The 18,290-nt window shown below is 43.6% G+C and overlaps 1 protein-coding gene and 1 pseudogene across 12 annotated transcripts in view; one reads left to right on the plus strand and one right to left on the minus strand.

Moving 5' to 3' along the window:
- PACC1 (proton activated chloride channel 1) overlaps positions 1-18,290 on the minus strand; it is a 166,727-nt gene that overhangs the window by 21,989 nt on the left and 126,448 nt on the right. For all 12 annotated transcript variants that reach the window (XM_032318522.1, XM_032318521.1, XM_032318523.1 and 9 more), the window contains one exon: positions 15,806-15,902. In XM_032318522.1, coding sequence (XP_032174413.1) covers positions 15,806-15,902 — 97 coding nt within the window. The remainder of the gene's footprint in view (positions 1-15,805; positions 15,903-18,290) is intronic.
- LOC116576360 lies at positions 5,715-5,977 on the plus strand (annotated as a pseudogene).

Genomic DNA, 18,290 nt, shown 5'->3' on the forward strand with positions numbered 1-18,290 from the left:
CATGGATGGAACAAGAGGGTATTATGCTAAAAGAAATCAGAGAAAGACAATTATCACATGATCTCATACTTAGGTGGAATTTAAGAAACATAACAGGATCACTGGGGAAGGGAAGGTCAAATAAAAGAAGACAAAATCAGAAAGGGAGAAAAACTATGGGACTCTTAATCATAGGAAACAAACTGAGGGTTGCTGGAGGTGAAGGGACTGAGAAGATGGGGTAACTAGGTGATGGACATTAAGGAGGGCATGTGATGTAATGAGCACTGGATATTATGTAAAACTGATGAATCACTAAACTCTACCTCTGAAATTAACAATATGCTATATATTAATCAATTGATTTAAATTTAAAAAGTGAGATATAGCTGTCATGTTAAAAATCTTAATTTTGAAAATATTAAAAATCTTTAAAAAATTTTTTTTAATTTTTTAATTTTTTTTTAAGATTTTATTTATTTATTTGACAGACAGAGATCACAAGTAGGCAGAGAGGCAGGCAGAGAGAGGGGAGGAAGCAGGCTCCCTGCTGAGCAGAGCCCAATGTGGGGCTCGATCCCAGGACCCTGGGATCATGACCTGAGCCGAAGGCAGAGGTTTTAACCCACTGAGCCACCCAGGCGCCCCTGAAAATATTAAAAATCTTAAGTGAAAAAAAAATTGAGGATAGGTTACAGGACCTCTGAGAAAACTTCAAGTGTATTAACATTTGCATTATGGAGGTCCCAGAAGAAGACAGAGAAAAGGGGCAGAAAACTTATTTGAAGAAATAATAGCTGAAAAGTTATCTAACCTGGATAAAGAGATATCCAGAGAGTTCTAAATAAGATGAATTCAATGAAGTCCACAAAAGATGTAGTAATTAAAATGTCAAGGATTAAAGATAAAGAGAGGGGCACCAGGGTGTCTCAGTGGGTTAAGCCTCTGCCTTCAGCTCAGGTCATGATCTTAGGGTCCTGGGATCGAGCAACATTGGGCTCTCTGCTAAGCTGGGAGCCTGCTTCCCCACCCCACCCGTCACTTGCCTCTCTGCCCACTTGAGATCTCTGTCTGTCAAATAAATAAAATCTTAAAAAAAAAGAAAAAAGATCAAGAGAGAATCTTACTTTTTTAAAGATTTTATTTACTTATTTGATAGAGGTAGAGCAAAAGCAGGAAGGTGGGGGAGAGGGAAAAGCAAGACTCAATCCCAGGACCCCAGGATCATGACCCGAGCTAAAGGCAGACACATAACCCGCTGAGCCACTCAGGTGCCCCAAAGAGAGAATCTTAAAAGCAGCAAGAAAAAAGCAAAAAATTACTAACGAGGGAAATCCCATTAGGCTACCAGCTGATTTTTCAGCAGAAACATTGCAGTGCCATGATATATTCAAAGTGCTGAAAGAAAAAACCTGCTATCAAGAAAACTCTACTGAGCAAGGTTATTATTCAGAATTGCAGGAGAGAGAGTTTCCCAGACAAAATTTAAAGTTTATCACCACTAACCTGGCCATTAAAAGGACTTCTTTAAGCAGAACAGAACATAATCAGAAGACTATGAAAGGAAAAAATGTCATGGGTGAAATTAAATATATAGTAAAGATAGTAGATCAATCACCTAGAAAGCTAGTATAAAGGTTAAAAAACAAAAGTAGTAAAATCAATTATATCTAAAACATTAGTGAAGAAAGCCACAAACTAGAAAGATGTAAACTATGATATCATATACATAAAAACAGAGGGAGTAAAAACTTAGTGCTTTTAGAATGTGTTCGAACTTAAACAATCATCAATATAGGTTGCTATATACTTAGGATATTATATATGAACCTCATGGTTACCATAAATGAAAAATCTGAAATAAAAACACAAAAAATAAAGAGAAAGGAATGCAAACATAACACCAGAGAAAGTCATCAATCACAAGAAAGCAAGAGAAGAAGGAACAGGAAAAAAACTACAACAACAACAACCAGAAAACAATAAACAAGATGGCAGTAAGTACATGGCTATCAAAACTTTAAAAGTAAGCAGTCTAAATTCTCCAATCAAAAGACTGAATGGATAAAGAAACAAGACCCATCTAAATGCTGCCTACAATAGACTCATCTGAGACCTAAAGACACATAGACTGAAAGTGAATGGATGGTAAAAATATTTACTGTGCAAATGAAAGAAGAAAAGAACAAAAACAAAAACCAAAAAAGCCCCCCAAACTGGAGTACCAATATTTCTATCAGACAAAAATCAGAACTTTAAAACAGAGACTGTGGCAAGAGACAAAGAAGGGCATTACATAATGATAAAGTAATCCAACAAGAAGATATAAAAATTGTAAATATCTATGCTCAGCACTGGAGTATCTAAATGCATGAAGCAAATACTAACAAACAAAAAGAAAGAAATTGATGATAATATAGTGATAGTATGGCATCTTAACACCCCACTTACACCAATGGATAGATCATCTAGGCAGAAAATCAATAAGAAAACAGTGTCTTCAAACAACACATTAGACCAGATAGACTTAACATATATATATAGAACATCCCATCTGAAATCAACAGAATACACATTCTTTTCAAGCACACACAGAACATTACCTAGAAAGGATCACATTCAGTCACAAAATAAGTCTCAATAAATTTAAGAAGACTGGAATCAAATCAAATATCTTTTCTGACCACAAACTGTATGAAACTAGAGATTGATTACAAGGAAAAAAAAAAACTAGAAAAAAGCAGAAACACATGTAGGTTAAACAACATGCTACTAAATAACAAATCAGTGAATGAAGAAATCAAAGGAATATTAAAAAAAAATGCCTGGAAACAAATGAAATGGAAATACAACAGTTCAAAATCTTTGGGATGCAGCAAAGGCAGTTTTAAGAGAGAAATTTATAGTAATACAGGTCTACCTCAAGAAACAAGAAAAATCTCAATCTAACCTACATCTAAAGAAACTAGAAAAGGAGGAACAAATGAAGCCCAAAGTTAATAAAAGGAAGGAAATAATAAAGATCAGAGAAGATATAAATAAAATAGAAACTAAAAAAAAATAAAAATAGAAAGGAATCATGAAACCAAGAGCTGGTTCTTTAAAGGATAAACAAAGTTGACAAAACTGTAGCCAGACTTATCAAGAAAAAAAGAGTGAGAACTAAAAGAATAAAATCGAAATGAAAGAGAAATTAAAACTAACATAGAAATAAAAAGGATTATAAAAGACTACTACAAAAAATTATACACCAACAAATTGGACGACCTAGAAGAAATAAATTCCTAGAAATACACAATCTTCTAAAACTGAATTAGGAAGAAATAAAAAATCTGAACAGATTTCTCTTCAGATTACCCTGACACAAAAACAAAAGACACTACCAAAAAAAAGAAACTGACAGGCCAATATTCTTGATGAACGTAGATACAAAAATACTCAACAAAATATTAGCAAATCAAATTCAACAGTACATTAAAAAGTTCATTGACCAAGATCAAGTGGAATTTATTCTAGAGGAATTTATGCAAGGATGGTTCAATATCTGCAAAAAAATCAATGGGATACACCACATTAACAAAATGAAAGCTAAAAACCATATGATCATCCCAGTAGACACAGCAAAAGCATTTGACAAAATTCAACAACCATTCATGATAAAAAAAAAAAAAAAGTCTCAACAAAGGGTCAGAGGAAATATACCTCAACATAATAAAGACTATATATGACAAACCCACAACTAACATCATACTCAAGAATGAAAAACTAAAAGCTTTTCCTCTAAGATCAGAAACAACACAAGATGACCATTCTTGCCATTTTTATTCAACCCAGAAATAGAAGTCCTAGCTGCAGCAATCAGACAAGAACTAAAACCATACAAATTAGAAAGGAAGAAGTGAAACTGTCACTTTTTGCAGATAACATGATACTATATATGGAAACACTAAAGACACCACTAAAAACCATTAGAACTAATAAATGAATTCAGTAAATTTGTATGATACAAAGTTAACATACAGAAACCTATATTGCATTTCTATACACTATACAGAAAGTAGCAGAAAGTGAAATTAAGAAAACAATCCAATTTATGATTGCATCAAAAAGAATAAAATATCCAGCAATAAATTTAACCAAGGAAGTGAAAGACAAGTACTCTGAAAACTATAAGACACTGTTGAAAGAAATTGAAGGTAACACCAAAAAATGAAAAGATATCACACTCATGGATTGGAAGAATGAATATTGTTAAGATGTCCTATTGCCCAAAGCAATCTACGGATCCAATGAATCCCTCTTAAAATACCAATAGTATTTTTCATAGAGCTAGAACAAATAATACTAAAATCTGTATGGAACCAAGAAAGACTGTGAATAGCCAAAGCAATCTTGAGAAAGAACAAAACTAGAAGTATCAAAATCCCAGATTCCAAGCTATACTATAAAACTATAGTAATCAAAACAGTAAGGCACTGGCAGAAAACAGACAACAGGTCAACAGAACAGAGTAGGTGGCCCAGAAATGAACTCATGTTTACATATGGTCAATTAATCTACAACAAAGGAGGGAAGAATATATAATGGGGAAAAGACAGTCTCTTCAACAAATGCTGTTGAGAAAACTGGACATCGATGTACAAAAAATAAAACTGGACCACTTTCTTTTACCACACAACTTACATTGTACACAAAAGTACACTCAAAATGAAATAAAGACCTAAATGTAAGACCAGAAACTATAAAACTCCTAAAGGAGAACACTGTCAGTAATCTCTTGGACACTGGCCTTAACAAACATTTTTCTGGACCGGTCTCCTTATGCAAGGGAAACAAAAGCAAAAGCAAACTATTGGGACTACATCAAACTAAAAAGCATTCACATAGCAAAGGAAACCATCAACAAAATGAAAAGGCAACCTACTAAATGATGTATCATTTGCAAATGATATATCCGACAAAGGGTTAATATTCAAAATATATAAAGAATGCATTCGACTCATGTGTCACCCCCCAAAAATCAGATTTAAAAAATGGCAGAAGATCTGAAAAACAATTTTCCAAAGAATACACTCAGATGGCCACAGGCACATGAAAAGATGCTCAACATCACTAATCATCAGGGAAATGCAAATCAAAACCACAATAAGATGGCTAGGAGCAACGAGACAAGAAATAACTGTTGGCAAGTACGTGGAGAAAAAGGAACTCTCATGTACTGTTGGTGGAAAAGTAAGCTGATGCAGTCACTACAGAAAACAGTATGGCGGGTCCTCAAAAAATGAAAAATGGAACTACCATTCCATTACTGGGTATTTACACAAAGAAAACAAAAACACTAATTCAGAAACATAGGTGCACTCTGATGTCTACTGCAGCACTATTTACAATAGTCAAGATACAAAAACAACCCAAGTATCCAACAATAGAGGAACGGATAAAGAAGATGTGAACTATTAGTCATAAAAAAAGAATGAAATCTTGCCATTCACAACAACATAGATGGACCCTATTATGCTAAGTGAAATTAAGTCAGATAGAAAAAGACAAATTTCACTTATATGCAGAATCTAAAAAACAAAACAAACAGAAACAGACTCACAAATACAGAGAACAAGGTGGAGGTTTTCAGAGGAGAAAAGGGTGAGGGGTGTTAGGTAAAAGAGAACTAAATAGACAAAACAGAAAAAAAAGGAACTAAGAGGTTCAAACTTCAAGCCTTCCTGGCAACAAGCTTCCTACAAGAACATGCCCCTTGCAGAGGACCTCCTCTATGCCTCCCTGGAGGAAGAGAAAAGGAAGCATAAGCAGCAGCGCCTGGTGCAGAGCTCTAATTCCTACTTCACCGATGGGAAATGCCCTGGATGCCATAAAATCACTGCCATCTGTAACCATGCACAAACACAGCAGTTTCGTGCATTGGCTGTCCTGTGCCAACTGATAAGGAAGAAAAGCAAAGTTTCCAGAAGGATGCTCCTTCTGACAGAAGCAGCACTAAAAGCAACCTGAGTCAAAATGAGTGGAAAACCATATACATATTTTAAATTAAAAAAAAAAAAAAGATACAAACTTCCAGTTTTAAAGTAAGTTCTGGGGATGAAAAGTACAGCATAGAGAATATGTCAATAATTTTATACTGATTTTGTGTGGTGACGAATGGCAATTCATTGTGGTGAGTACTGTGTACTACATACAATTCTTGAATCACCAAGTTGTAATCTGGAACTAATGTATTGGTCTATAGGTAAACTATACTTCAACTTAAAAAACATAAATGGACTAAACATTCCAATTAAAAGGCAGTGACTTTCAGCCTGGATTAAAAACAGCACCTAACAATATGGTCCCTATAAAAAATGGACTTTAAATCCAAAGATATGAGTATTTGCTTATAATTATTTCATTTTCTTTTATTTAAAAGCACAAAACCACAGGGGCACCTGGGTGGCTTAGTCAGTTAAGTGTCTACCTTTGGCTCAGGTCATGATCACAGGGTCCTGAAATCAAGCCCCAAGTTGGGATCCCCGATCAGTGGGGAGCCTGCTTCTCCCTCTGCTGCCACTCCCCCTACTTGTGCTCTTTCTCTGACAAAGAAATAAAATCTTAAAAAAAAAAAAAAAAGCCACCACCACCATCAACACAGAACTATCAAAGGGTCTTAGGTTAGAGAAAAGTCCTTCATTCTATTCTTCTACAAACATGAATCAAACACCAAATCTATGTGCAAGACTCTGTACTAGGGGCTTCAGGGAGATGCCAGGAGAGGACGACTGACAATCTGTGCTAAAAGTGCCACAGAACTCAGAAGGACAAGAGGATATAAACTGTGAGATTTCCTTTGCTTAATGTGAAGTACAGGTGTGGGGAGAAGGGCAGCGATCAGCAAAGGCTCTGTGGAGGTCACCCAGCACGGTGCCCAAAGCACCAGAAGGACTCTGATGAAGAAATAATTTGGAGTTCATTATTCATTTATTTTCTAAACTGCAAGTCCAGACATCCAGCCGAGGGGTCACAAGCACAAGCTTTCGTGTCAGAGATTTAGGCTCCAGCTCTGCTCCTGACGACCCCAAGACCCAGGACAACTTACTTAGGTCTCCTGTGCCTCACCTTCTTCATGTGAAAAGGAAATAATCATTTCAATTTTACAGGAAGTCTAAAAGGAAGGAGAACGTTGCAAAGTGCTTTACAGAGTGCCCGCTTATTCCATTCATGTTACCGGAGAAATGGAATGTGCCCTCTACTCCTTAAAAAACAAAGCCTTCACTGATAAAGATAGCAAAAATGAACACCACAGCCCTACCATCTCTTAGTAATGATAAATTAAAGGGAGGAAATGCCAAAAACAAAATGGAGAGGCAGAAGACAGTATCTTTTATGTAGCAGGCATGTAATGTTTCCATGCTTGTTAGATGGCTGGATGACCCCAATGGCAGAGAAACGAAGTCTTGCAGGTCTAGCTAGCTACCTTCACCTGCAGGAGAAGAGCCATGCACCCCAGGTCCCTGAAACTCTAAAGCAAATGGAGTCCCTTGCTATTCATGGCCAAATATTTCAGAAAGTTTCTACATTACATGGAAGTCTAACTACATGGAAGTGTAAATTCCCAGAAGTGTCTATGAGGTTCCTTCAGACAGTAAAGAACAGGGTACGGGAGACAATGGATGTTGACAGCCACAAAGAGAACTGAGGAACCAGGAAGCCCGAAGGAAGCCCCTGGGCACTGAGTGGGAGCCACCATGAAAGGTGGCAGCTCTAGTTCTCCAAGAAGAATTACAGCAAGACTCTTTTTCAATCTGTGTCTCTGATTCGACTTTTACTGCTTATTGTTATTAGGGACAGTGTCAGTTTCTGCTTCCTGGTGGCTCTGCCACCTGCTCGCTCTCCATGCTTCTCTAGGACTGTGCTCCACTGTACCAGCAAAGTCCCCTTCCCAGAGAGTATCCGGGATAAGGGAAACTGTCACCCACATCACGGGACCCTGTTGTCCTTCATACCCCGCCTAGAGGTGGCTTCCCTTAGCTCAGGCACTGATTCCTGATCAGCCTCACGTAGCTGGGCTGCAGGGTCACGAGACCCAAAGTGTAGTGGTCTGTGTACACACAGACCTACCCACAGCTCTTCTGCCTGGAAAGCACCCCCACCTCTCGTGGCCCATATGGGACCACAGGTTCACTTTTCAGATTTTTTTTTTAAGTAACCGCCACATCCGACACCGCACTTGAAAGCTTGACCCTGAGGATCAGGAGTCGCATGCTCTTCCGCTGAGCCAGCCCGGTGCCTCCCACAGGTTCACTTCAAAACATTATAAAGAACATTTCCTTGCACCAGGGCCTGCGAACTGTAGTAGCAACAGGGACCAGCTTTCGACATCCAAACGAGGTTTGAAAAAAATCCCAAGACAAAACTGAAGGAACTCTAAGTATAACATCTGAATAGACTTTTTAAGAGTTGGCAGGGACCTAAGGGGCCACGTGGTCCAAACCCACCCTCTATGCAGTGATCTGGATCCCAGAGTCTATAACTGGCAGAGAATGAGAGCCCTGAGGTCCCGTGCCTCTTGACAAGTAGAAGCTTGAGACATTTCCTCCTGGTTAAGCCACAAATCAAGAGGAACAGTAACAGGCATCTGCAGGCAGCGATTCACCCTATGAGAAGCCACATAAACATGATTTGAAATTTTGCACTTTCATGATGCCTTTGATTAGGGAAAGAGGTGAATCCCCCCCACCAACAACTTTTTGAAAATTATTTAAAAAATGAACTTAAGACACAAAAAGATCACATGACAATTTGCGTCACTTGGATTTCTTTGGTAGAGCTATTTGGACAAATCACTTTTGTGGGAATACTGTCCAAGAGGCTCCTCTGTTTCAAAGAAGCCAATGTGAGCTCCTCTCCTGGCCTTTTCTTGATCCACGAATCGGCATGAAGCTAAATAAAAACTGTGAAATTATTTACCATCCACACACGCTGTGGCACTCCAATTCTGCAATAAGACACCATTCTGTCTTACCAGTTTAAAAAAAAAAAAAGTGCTGGGCATTTGTCAAAATATCCTATGCATTCTGCGGTTGGAAAAACCAAACATTGGCTTTTCTGGGGCAAGCTGGATGAAGGGGTTTTAAAAGTATACATTTTTTTTTTTTTTTAAGATTTTATTTATTTGACAGAGAGAGAGATCACAAACAGGCAGAGAGGCAGGCAGGGGTGCGGGGAAGCAGGCTCCCTGCTGAGCAGAGAGCCTGATGCGGGGCTCAATCCCAGGACCCTGAGATCATGACCTGAGCCGAAGGCAGAGGCTTAACCCACTGAGCCACCCAGGCGCCCCAAAAGTATACATCTTTTATATGAATGCAAACTCATGACAATAGACAGTCAAAAATAATGCACGAAACTTTCTTGGGAAAGGTAATCTAGGAGTTTTACAAAACCCATGACAGTACTGCTTCCAAAACCCAGACTTGCCCCAAAATATAAGGGGATATGTGGTGAGCAACTCAACTTCTGAAAACACAGTGGGACTTTTATTCCCAGGAAGGGGGAACTGGTTGCCCACCGTAATCCTGCAAAACTCAACCTTGCAAACAGCATGGGGCCAAGATGCATTCTGAATGCAAAGAAGGAATGAGTGGTCTCCTCCCCCCCCCTTTTTAGTGATGTGGTAGGTTTGCTGTTTTGGTGGGGTTTCTGAGATATGGTTTACATGCCACAAAAATTACCTCTTTTTTTTTTTCTTTTTTAAAGATTTTTATTTATTTGACAGAGAGACATCGCAAGTAGACAGACAGACAGAGAGAGAGAGGAAAGCAGGCTCCCCGCCGAGCAGAGAGCCCGATGCGGGGCTCGATCCCAGGACCCTGAGATCATGACCTGAGCCGAAGGCAGTGGCTTAACCCACTGAGCCACCCAGGCGCCCCAAAATTTACCTCTTTAAAGTGAATATATTTAGTGTTTAGTGTACTCTCAAGGTGTGCAACCATCACCATGTAATTAGCAGAATGTTTTCATTACCCGAACAGAATCTCCATACCCATTAGGAGTCACTCCTCCATTCCTCCTTGTCCCTCGAGACCAATAACCTGCTTCCTGTCTCTGTGGACTTGCCTATTCTGGAATAGTCCAATGGAATCACTCAATATATGACCTTTTGTGTCTGCCTTCTCTCACCTAACGTAGATCTTCAAAATTTATCCATGACATAGCACATATTGGTTTTTCATTCCTTTTTATTGCCAAATAATATTCCATTGTGTGAATATGCCATTTTATTTAACCATTCATCACTTGAAGGACCTTTGGGTTGCTTCCATTTTGGGGCTATTATGAGTAGTGTTGCTAGGAGCATTCGTGTGCGAGTTTATGTGCAGACATGAGTTCTCACTTCCCCCGGATATGTACCTAGAAGTGGAACTGCAGGGCCACATGGTGACTCTGTATTTGAACTTTCAGGAACTGCCAGACTGTTTTCCCCACAGTACATGCCATGGCATTCCAATTCCCAAACAAGACACCAATACATCTTACCATTAAAAAAATCTTCACCATTTTACATTTCCACCAACAATCTCTGGGAGTCCTAATTTCCCTGCTTCTCCACTGAAACTTGTCCATCTGTCTGTAGCCATCCTCACAGGCCTGAAGGTTACACAACCAAACACCTCTCCCTGTAGTGTAGATCTGTATTTCCCTGACGACGGCTGACACTTATCAGTCCTCTGTGTTGGAAAAACATTATTCCGATTCTCTGCCCATTTTTTATTTGGGTTGTCCTTTTATTATTGGATCATAAATTTCTTTCTATAGTCTAAATACAGGCCCCTCATCAGACATGTGATTTGAAAAGTTCTCTCATCCTGCAGGCTGTCTTTTCACTTTCTTGGTAGTGTTTTTTAATGCACTTAAGTTTTTCATTTTGAGGAGATCCAATATATTTTTTCCTTTGGCTGCTGATCTTTGTCAATTCTATTAATATACAGTTGTTTCCATGGAGAACTGACTGTAATGACTAACTAGCCAAGTGTCTTCCTCAATTTTATTTCAACTGTGATATAATAAACTGCTTATTCAGTTAACATGTCTGCTCTCATTTCTCCCTTTGGAGAGAATAAGTGGTTGGGATTCCCCTGATGGAGAGGAAACAGATTGAGGCTCTCAGACTACGGATTGGAATTACTTATCTCGGAGCGTAAAACTGGGAATATAATCCTGAACGTCTGGTGCTTAGCCTGAACCTGTGCTGTGCAGTGCCAGCAGCCTCAGCATCCCAGTCCTGGCCTCCTGTCCTAAGGCTCCCACCGCGAGGCCCTCCATCAGGCTCCAGCTCCCCCTCCTCTCCTGGTCCCCAGACGTGGCCATTCCTCGAGGCCCAGTCTCCGCAGCTCCCTCTACACATGGTCCCAAGCTTTCTTCAAGGCTCCCACCTTCACTGTGCCATTGCTCAGCTCAGCCCAGATACACCGCACCCACTGGGGTTTCATGTGTCTGCAGCACAAGAACACCTTCTCTTGGAAGTACTCACCCCTCCAGACTGAAATAGGTCTACATCCGCCCACTCACCCGGCCTCAGAGTCTTCTGAGTCTCCCTTCTCGCGCTCCTCGCGGCAGCCCGCCACACCAGCCTTTGACCCAGCGCAGTGGCACCGCTTACCCCGCTTACCGGTCTGCTCCAATCCCATTAAATACGCCCCACTCAGTAAAGGCTAAACCCTGCCACACAAAGCCCTCCCGAATCGCACTCAATCTGTCCTTCTGCCTCATCTGCTTCTAGTTCTCTCGCCAACCCACCACTCCAAACGCACCCCGCCACCCAGTTTCCAACGCACCCTGTTTTTATCCCGCGCTCTCCATGATTGCGGGTGCCACCCCTCCTCTTCCCTGGCCAGCCCCTTCTTTTCCACCTAAGGAGAACAGCAGCCACCCGCCATTGGGTGCTTTCGTGTGCTAGGACTGCGCAGGGCAAGCGCCCTTCCTCCCATTAATCCCACTTCCTTCACTAAGGAAGCCCCCTTTTGTTCATTTCTGAAGCCCCATTTCTGTCCCTACTATTTCCTTGACCCTCAATCATTCATTCCTATTGCTCAGAGGACATACATTCCTGTTCCAAACCCCCACGTCCCCCGCTCCTGAAGTACAAATACAAATACTGAGCCCCCACAAGGGACCGGGTGCTCTGCGAAGTAAGCGTCAGAGGTGCAACGAAGGAGGGAAAGACGAAGTTCTGGGAGTGCCTCACAGTCCAAGGGGTTGGTAACAACTCATTAAAGAATTATAGTCAAGGGGTGCCTGGGTGGCTTAGTCCATTAAGAGTCTGACTCTTGACTTTGGCTCAGGTCGTGATATCAGGGTCGTGAGATCAGGCCCTGCATCTGGCTCTGCGCTTAGCAAGGAGTCTGCTTGAGGGGTCTCGCTCTCCCTCTCCCTCTGCCCTGCCCCTGGCTTGTGCTCACTCACTCTTTCTAAAATAAATAAATCTTAAAAAGAAAAAAAAAATTATATTCAATAAGTATGCCCTTTCGACTGTGCTAAATTCAAATTCTACAAAGAAAAAGTACCAAGTGCCAGGAAAGCACCTAACAGGGAGAAAAGGCCCTCATTAGGTTGTTCAGAGCAGGCTCTATACAGGGACGGAGAAGTTCTTCTGCGGGGAACCTGCCTTCTCTCTCTACATGTCCTGAGTCCCTGAAGGTGGACCTTGCCTCATTCGCCTTTGTGGTTTTAGCACATGGAGTAACAGGTGACGGAGTGCAAGAGTGACTCGGGGGGAGGAAGGGGAGAATCTGGGAGCAGAAAAGCAGCTCATCTAGAAACTGAGCCAGAGTCAGGACACCCCGGGAGGCAGCCCTGGGTTCAAATCTCAGCCCTGCCCCTCAGAAGCTCTAAGAATATTACTTAACCTCTCCATGCCTCCAGACTAACCAGCTCCCCCGCAGAGTGGCCATGATGGCTCTATGTAAGCACAGACACAAAGCCCTATGAAGGCCTAGTACCTGAAGGCACCCAGGAAATAAATGGTGGCTACTGTCCTCATTACCATTAGTTGAACTATTGTTCAAGGGCTCAAAGGCTGGAAATGAGCTCTGAGAATTGTCTATCAGGTCATCAAGTTCATCAAGCTCAGGCCAACTCACTACTGAGACTTCTGAGTCTGGATCTTCTATGGTCTACAAAGGAGATGCACCCAGAAGGGTCCGCCAAAAGTACGGGAGGCTCTTGCCAGGCCCTGGAACTACCCAAAATTTACTCTGCTTGAGGTCCGCCTTCCTGCTCAGGCTGACCTCAGGATTTAAGGCCCCAGGAATCAGAGGCAAAAGAGAAGCCAAGGCCAAAGGTTACCAGGAACACTTCCCAGTCTGCAGGGCACTTATCTCTAAGAGGAAACACAAAAGAACTCTTCATCTTTCCAAGCCTGGCCTGTCTCCTCTTCGTCCGGCCATCTCCATGCATCCTCTGTGGACTGGGGACCCGAGGGCAGAGAGCAGGGTGTGCAGCAGGCAGAAGGAGTCCAAGGCCTCATTCTTGGCACTATCAACAGCTCAAGTGACATGGCAAAGAGAAACTGAGGCAGCAGGTGGGCTTAAAGCTGCCACTCACCTGACTTTAAGACGAGGAGATTTTCCTCGGTTATCTGGGTGAGCCCAACACCACCACAGGGCTCTTAAACAGGGAAGAGGTGGCAGAAGTCAGTGTCAGACGATACGAGAAATGATATGAGAAAGACTCAACCGGCCACGGGAGGCTTTGAAGATGGAAAAAGGGCCATGAGCCAAGAAATGTGAGCAGCCCCTAGAAGCTCAAAAAGGCACCGAAATGGATTTTCCCTTATAGCTTCCAGAAAAGAACGCAGTCCTGCTGAAACCTTAATTTTAGCCCAGTGAGACCCATTTTGGACTTCTGCCCTCCAGAGTTGTAAGATAATAAATCTGTGTTGCTTTAAGCCACTAACTTTGTGGTAATTCGTTATAGAGACAACAGAAACTAATATCCAGAGCTAATGCAGATAAATAGGGATGTACCGTTCTCTCCCTGGGGCTTGAGGGCTTCAGAGGTAGTGCCGAAAGCCAGAGTGGGGGCAGACATGCTACTACCTTTTACGCAAGAGGCTTTAATAAAAGATGCTTAAAATACTTCTTAAAAGGCACTGGTGTAGTAGGAAGAGTCCGAGGTCAGACATAGCTGGATTCAGTCTGTTTATCAGCCCAGGGATCTTTCCATACTTTCCTGAACTCCCCTGGGCCTCGGGTCTTCAACCATGAAAATCAGGTTGACCACCTCCCTGGAGGTGAAACCTATGAGAGTTCAGTGGGGCAACGGGTAGGACAGAGCTTGGCTCCAAGAAAGCAGCCAGGAAAGAGCTCCTCCTCCGGTCTCCTCCCTTCTAGTCTTGTGGGGATTAAGCACCAGAACAGAAGAACCCATCTCAGCCCTCTCCCTATAAATGCAAGCATCACGAGGAGCAGAAGCCCACCTTTAATCCACCCAAGAAGCTGGGAGTTAGGCGGAGGCTCCATTCACTTGTTCATTTATTCAACCAAGGTTTCTTGCACGGCCAGGGCCAAGGTGGTGAGGGAAACAGACCGGTGTCTACCTTCACGGAGCCTACGTGCCGGCAGCACCGGCGTTCATCAAATGCCCGGCAAACGAATCCCCCGTCCCATCAGGGATGGCTCCGACAGAGAGGTGTGCAGGCCGCAAGGGACAGGGTTGGAGTGGGGAAGCGATCCAGCCAGGAGGTCGGAAAGGCTTTGTAGAGAACAGTGGGCGCGCTGAGAGCTGAAGAATGATTAGCATTAACTAGATGACAGGCCGAAGACCCTTCTAGGCGGAGGACTAAAACCACGAAAACGCCGGAGAGTGGACGGGAGGGAGGCCTAACTAAAAGAAGGCGAGCGCGGCTGAGCGGCAGAGGAAACGGGGAAGAAAGGAAGGAAGGGGAAGAAAATGACTCTGATTCAGCTGGATGGGCGGCGGGTTCCATTCCCCGAAACAGGAAATGCCAGAAAAGGGCCACGCTGGGATGGGGGGAGACCATGAGGTCAGTTTGGGGTTTAGGGTACCTTTGGGACAGTCAAGCAGAGCTACCAGGGGGCATCTGGATATACAAGTCTGGAGCTCTGGGCTAGTACGCTCTGGGCTAGGAGTGTGAACGCGGCCCCGTGTGCGAGCAAAGCAGGGATGGAAGCAGGGAGGGTGGCCGGGGTGAGCCTGTCCTCCACAGCGACCTGGGGGCCTCTGACCAACATGTAACACCCAAGAGCTAGAAGGAGACTGCGAAGGCGGCTGGAGGGAGCAAGCAGTCTGGGAAGTCAAGTGTTACCCAGGACGTCACATAAGGGAGCAGAGTGTATCCAGGAGGGAGTCCGTAAGACTCCCCAGGATGCGGCCTGACAAATGGGACCCTGCTTGCCCGGCTGGGTGACAATCGTGGGGAGACCTGATGTTCAGGAAGTGAGGCCTATATTCTCCTAGAGGGCCCTGGGAAGTGACTTGGATATTAAGAGGCTCCACTGCTAACTGCCTCCTAGGGAAAAACAAACAGAAGAGCAGAGATCACTGTATCCAACGGCCTGGCCTCAGGAAGTGGCTCACACCAGAGCACAGAAAAGAACAGACACTGGCCTGGATACATTCTCCGTCCCCAGGCTGGTTAAATATGGATAGCTTTCGAACTGGGGCAATACTGGAGACCTGACACCGGGGCACGGGGCAGGGGGGCTCCTCCTCTTCCGCAGGTACCCAGCTGGCAAGGCGCCCGGGCTGGGGCCTCTGGCTGCGGCAACGGCAGAGCACCACTTTCCAGCTCTTCCGCCCCAGCGCTGAACCCACTTACCTGGTAAGACTCCTGGACCTTGGACTCCGTCTGTCTCCTTTTCCTGCCCGTCCGTCCGCTCTGAGTTCTCAACCACCTGATCCAACTCCTCACTCAGCTGGAGGGGGAGCAAAGAGGGCAAATCGGTCAGCTGCATCAGCCCTGCTACTTAGGACTAGAATAAGAAAGCAGAAAGTCCCTCTTGATGGTCACACACACACACACAGTACCACATGATGTAGGGTGTGCTATACCAGTTCTACAGATGAGGACACCAAGGCCCAGAGAAGTGATGTAACTTCCTGTGTGTCGGTTTCCCGGGGCTGCTCTAACAAAGCACCGAAGACCGCGTGGCTCAAAAGAACAGAAGCTGAGTCCCTCAGAGTCCCGGAAACTAGAAATCTGAAATCAAGATGTTGGCAGGGCTGATTCCTTCTGAGAGCTGTGAAGAAGAATCTTTTCCATGACGCTCTCCTAGCTTCTGGTAATGGTGGGCAAGCTTCGGTGTTCTTGGCCTGTAAGGCATCTCATCTCCAATCTCCACCTTCATCTCCACATGGAGTCTCTGTGTGTCTCTGTGTCTCCACACGGTCATCTTCTTATAAAGACGCCATATTGGATAAGGGCCCACCCTACTTCATGATGATTTCCTCTTAACTAATTACATCTGCAATGACCTTATTTCCAAATAAGGTCAGTTTCTGAGGTACTAGGGGTTCACATTCTCCACACATCTTTTTGGAGGGGCGTAATTCAGCCACAACACTTTCCATGGCCACAGAGCCAAAAGTCAAATCTAAGTTGGTCTAGTTCCAAAGCCTATAAACTTAACGGCTTCCCAGAGAAGGAGGAGGAAACGCAGCTAAGAGTCTGTTAAGAGGCAGGAGGAAACAGTGAAAGTGGTGACGGAATTCTCCAGGACTCTGGCTCGCGTCTACGCAGGCCGACTGCAAATGGCAGAACGAAATGGAGAGGGCAGCCCATCCCAGAAACAGATCCTGGTAGCTGGTAACTTCAATCTCCCCTCATAGTGTTCTCATCTGGGAAATGGGGGAAGTGCCACTGAGAGGGATACCGGGCAAAAGGATACAATGATAACCAACAATTCTGATAGCAATGAGGAGGAAGAGGGCAAGAGAGATCAAGACCAGAATTTAGAGGACTTATCACTGAATTAGGAGGGAGGGGAAGGGGATAGCTTTCCTAAGTATTTTCTTAGGTTCACAGTGTCAGCACTTAAGGTCTCAAAACATTTTCACTAAAAATTAATCTCCAGGAGACTTGGGTTAAAATAAAACTCTCATGTATCTACTGGTCTTCAATCTCTCTCTTTTTAAACTGTAGTTTTAAGTAGCCTCTACACCCAACATGCAACTTGAACTTACAACCCCAGTATCAAGAGTCAAATGATCTACCCACTGAGCCAGCCAAGTGCCTCTATCATCCTTTCTATGCATCCACTCCTGCCCCTTAGAATCAGATAAAACCTTCAGTTTGAAGACCTCCAAGCTCACAAGAAAATCAACACGTGGGAGAGGAGTAGGAGGCTGAAGAAACACTATGAGATACGGGTCGTGGGAGCACAGAGCAAGACGTCCCAAGACTCTTGGCTGGCCAAAGAGAAAGAAGGATGTTAGTTCTGAGAAGGCCCAGAGTTCTGTGTTCCAGGCCTTACCCAGGTTCAGCCCAACCCAGTTCCCTTCTTGACCACCTGCAGCCCTAACGAGTCCACTCCGTGCCTGGCCCATCCCCAAAGCCAAATCCCCCTTCAGCAAAGCAGTTTCACTCAGAGCTAGGTCTGCTGTCAGAACAATCCAGGCAGGACTAGCGCAGGCCACTCTCTGGGAGGCCTCCTTCTGAACAGAGCAAGAGACAGGGACTTCAAAATGAGCCACTGAAGAAGGGGAAGGGTCCTTTCGATGTCTTCCATCTTGGGGTGCCCCCAAAAGAAAAGTGACTCTACCTTTGGCCTTGCCCCTAAAAGCAAGATAACTGCCTATATTTTAATAACCATTTTAGAAGCCCTGCTGGGAAAGGTGATACTGCAGGTTGTGTACAACCTGTCTGTACAACCTGTACTGTCTGTAGACAGTGAGGGACATGGTCCTACAAACCAGGATCCCAAAGCTCCCTAGAAGCAGGAGCTGCCCACGCTCTGTTAACAAGAGCCACCATTCACTGAGGGGTCTCTCCCTGCCAAGCGCTGAGCTAAGCACATTCTGTATACCAACTCATTGGTATAGGAGATAAGGCCTATCGCCACCCTCCTTTGCAAATGAAGAAACCTGAAGCTCAGAGAAGTTAAGTGACTTGACAAATGGCCAGAAGCAGAGCCAGGTTAGGAACACAGGCTTTCTGACTTGAAAGTAGTATTTATCCACTATGCTCTTCTCCCTATAAACCTGAAAACTTACAGAGGAAAGACACAACTCATTCCTGAGAATTCCCTCACTGTCTAGAGTATAGAATCTAGAGACCACAGAATCCACAGCACTGGGTTAAAAGT

Source organism: Mustela erminea, chromosome 17 (assembly GCF_009829155.1).
Source record: "Mustela erminea isolate mMusErm1 chromosome 17, mMusErm1.Pri, whole genome shotgun sequence".
Lineage (NCBI taxonomy): Eukaryota > Metazoa > Chordata > Mammalia > Carnivora > Mustelidae > Mustela > Mustela erminea.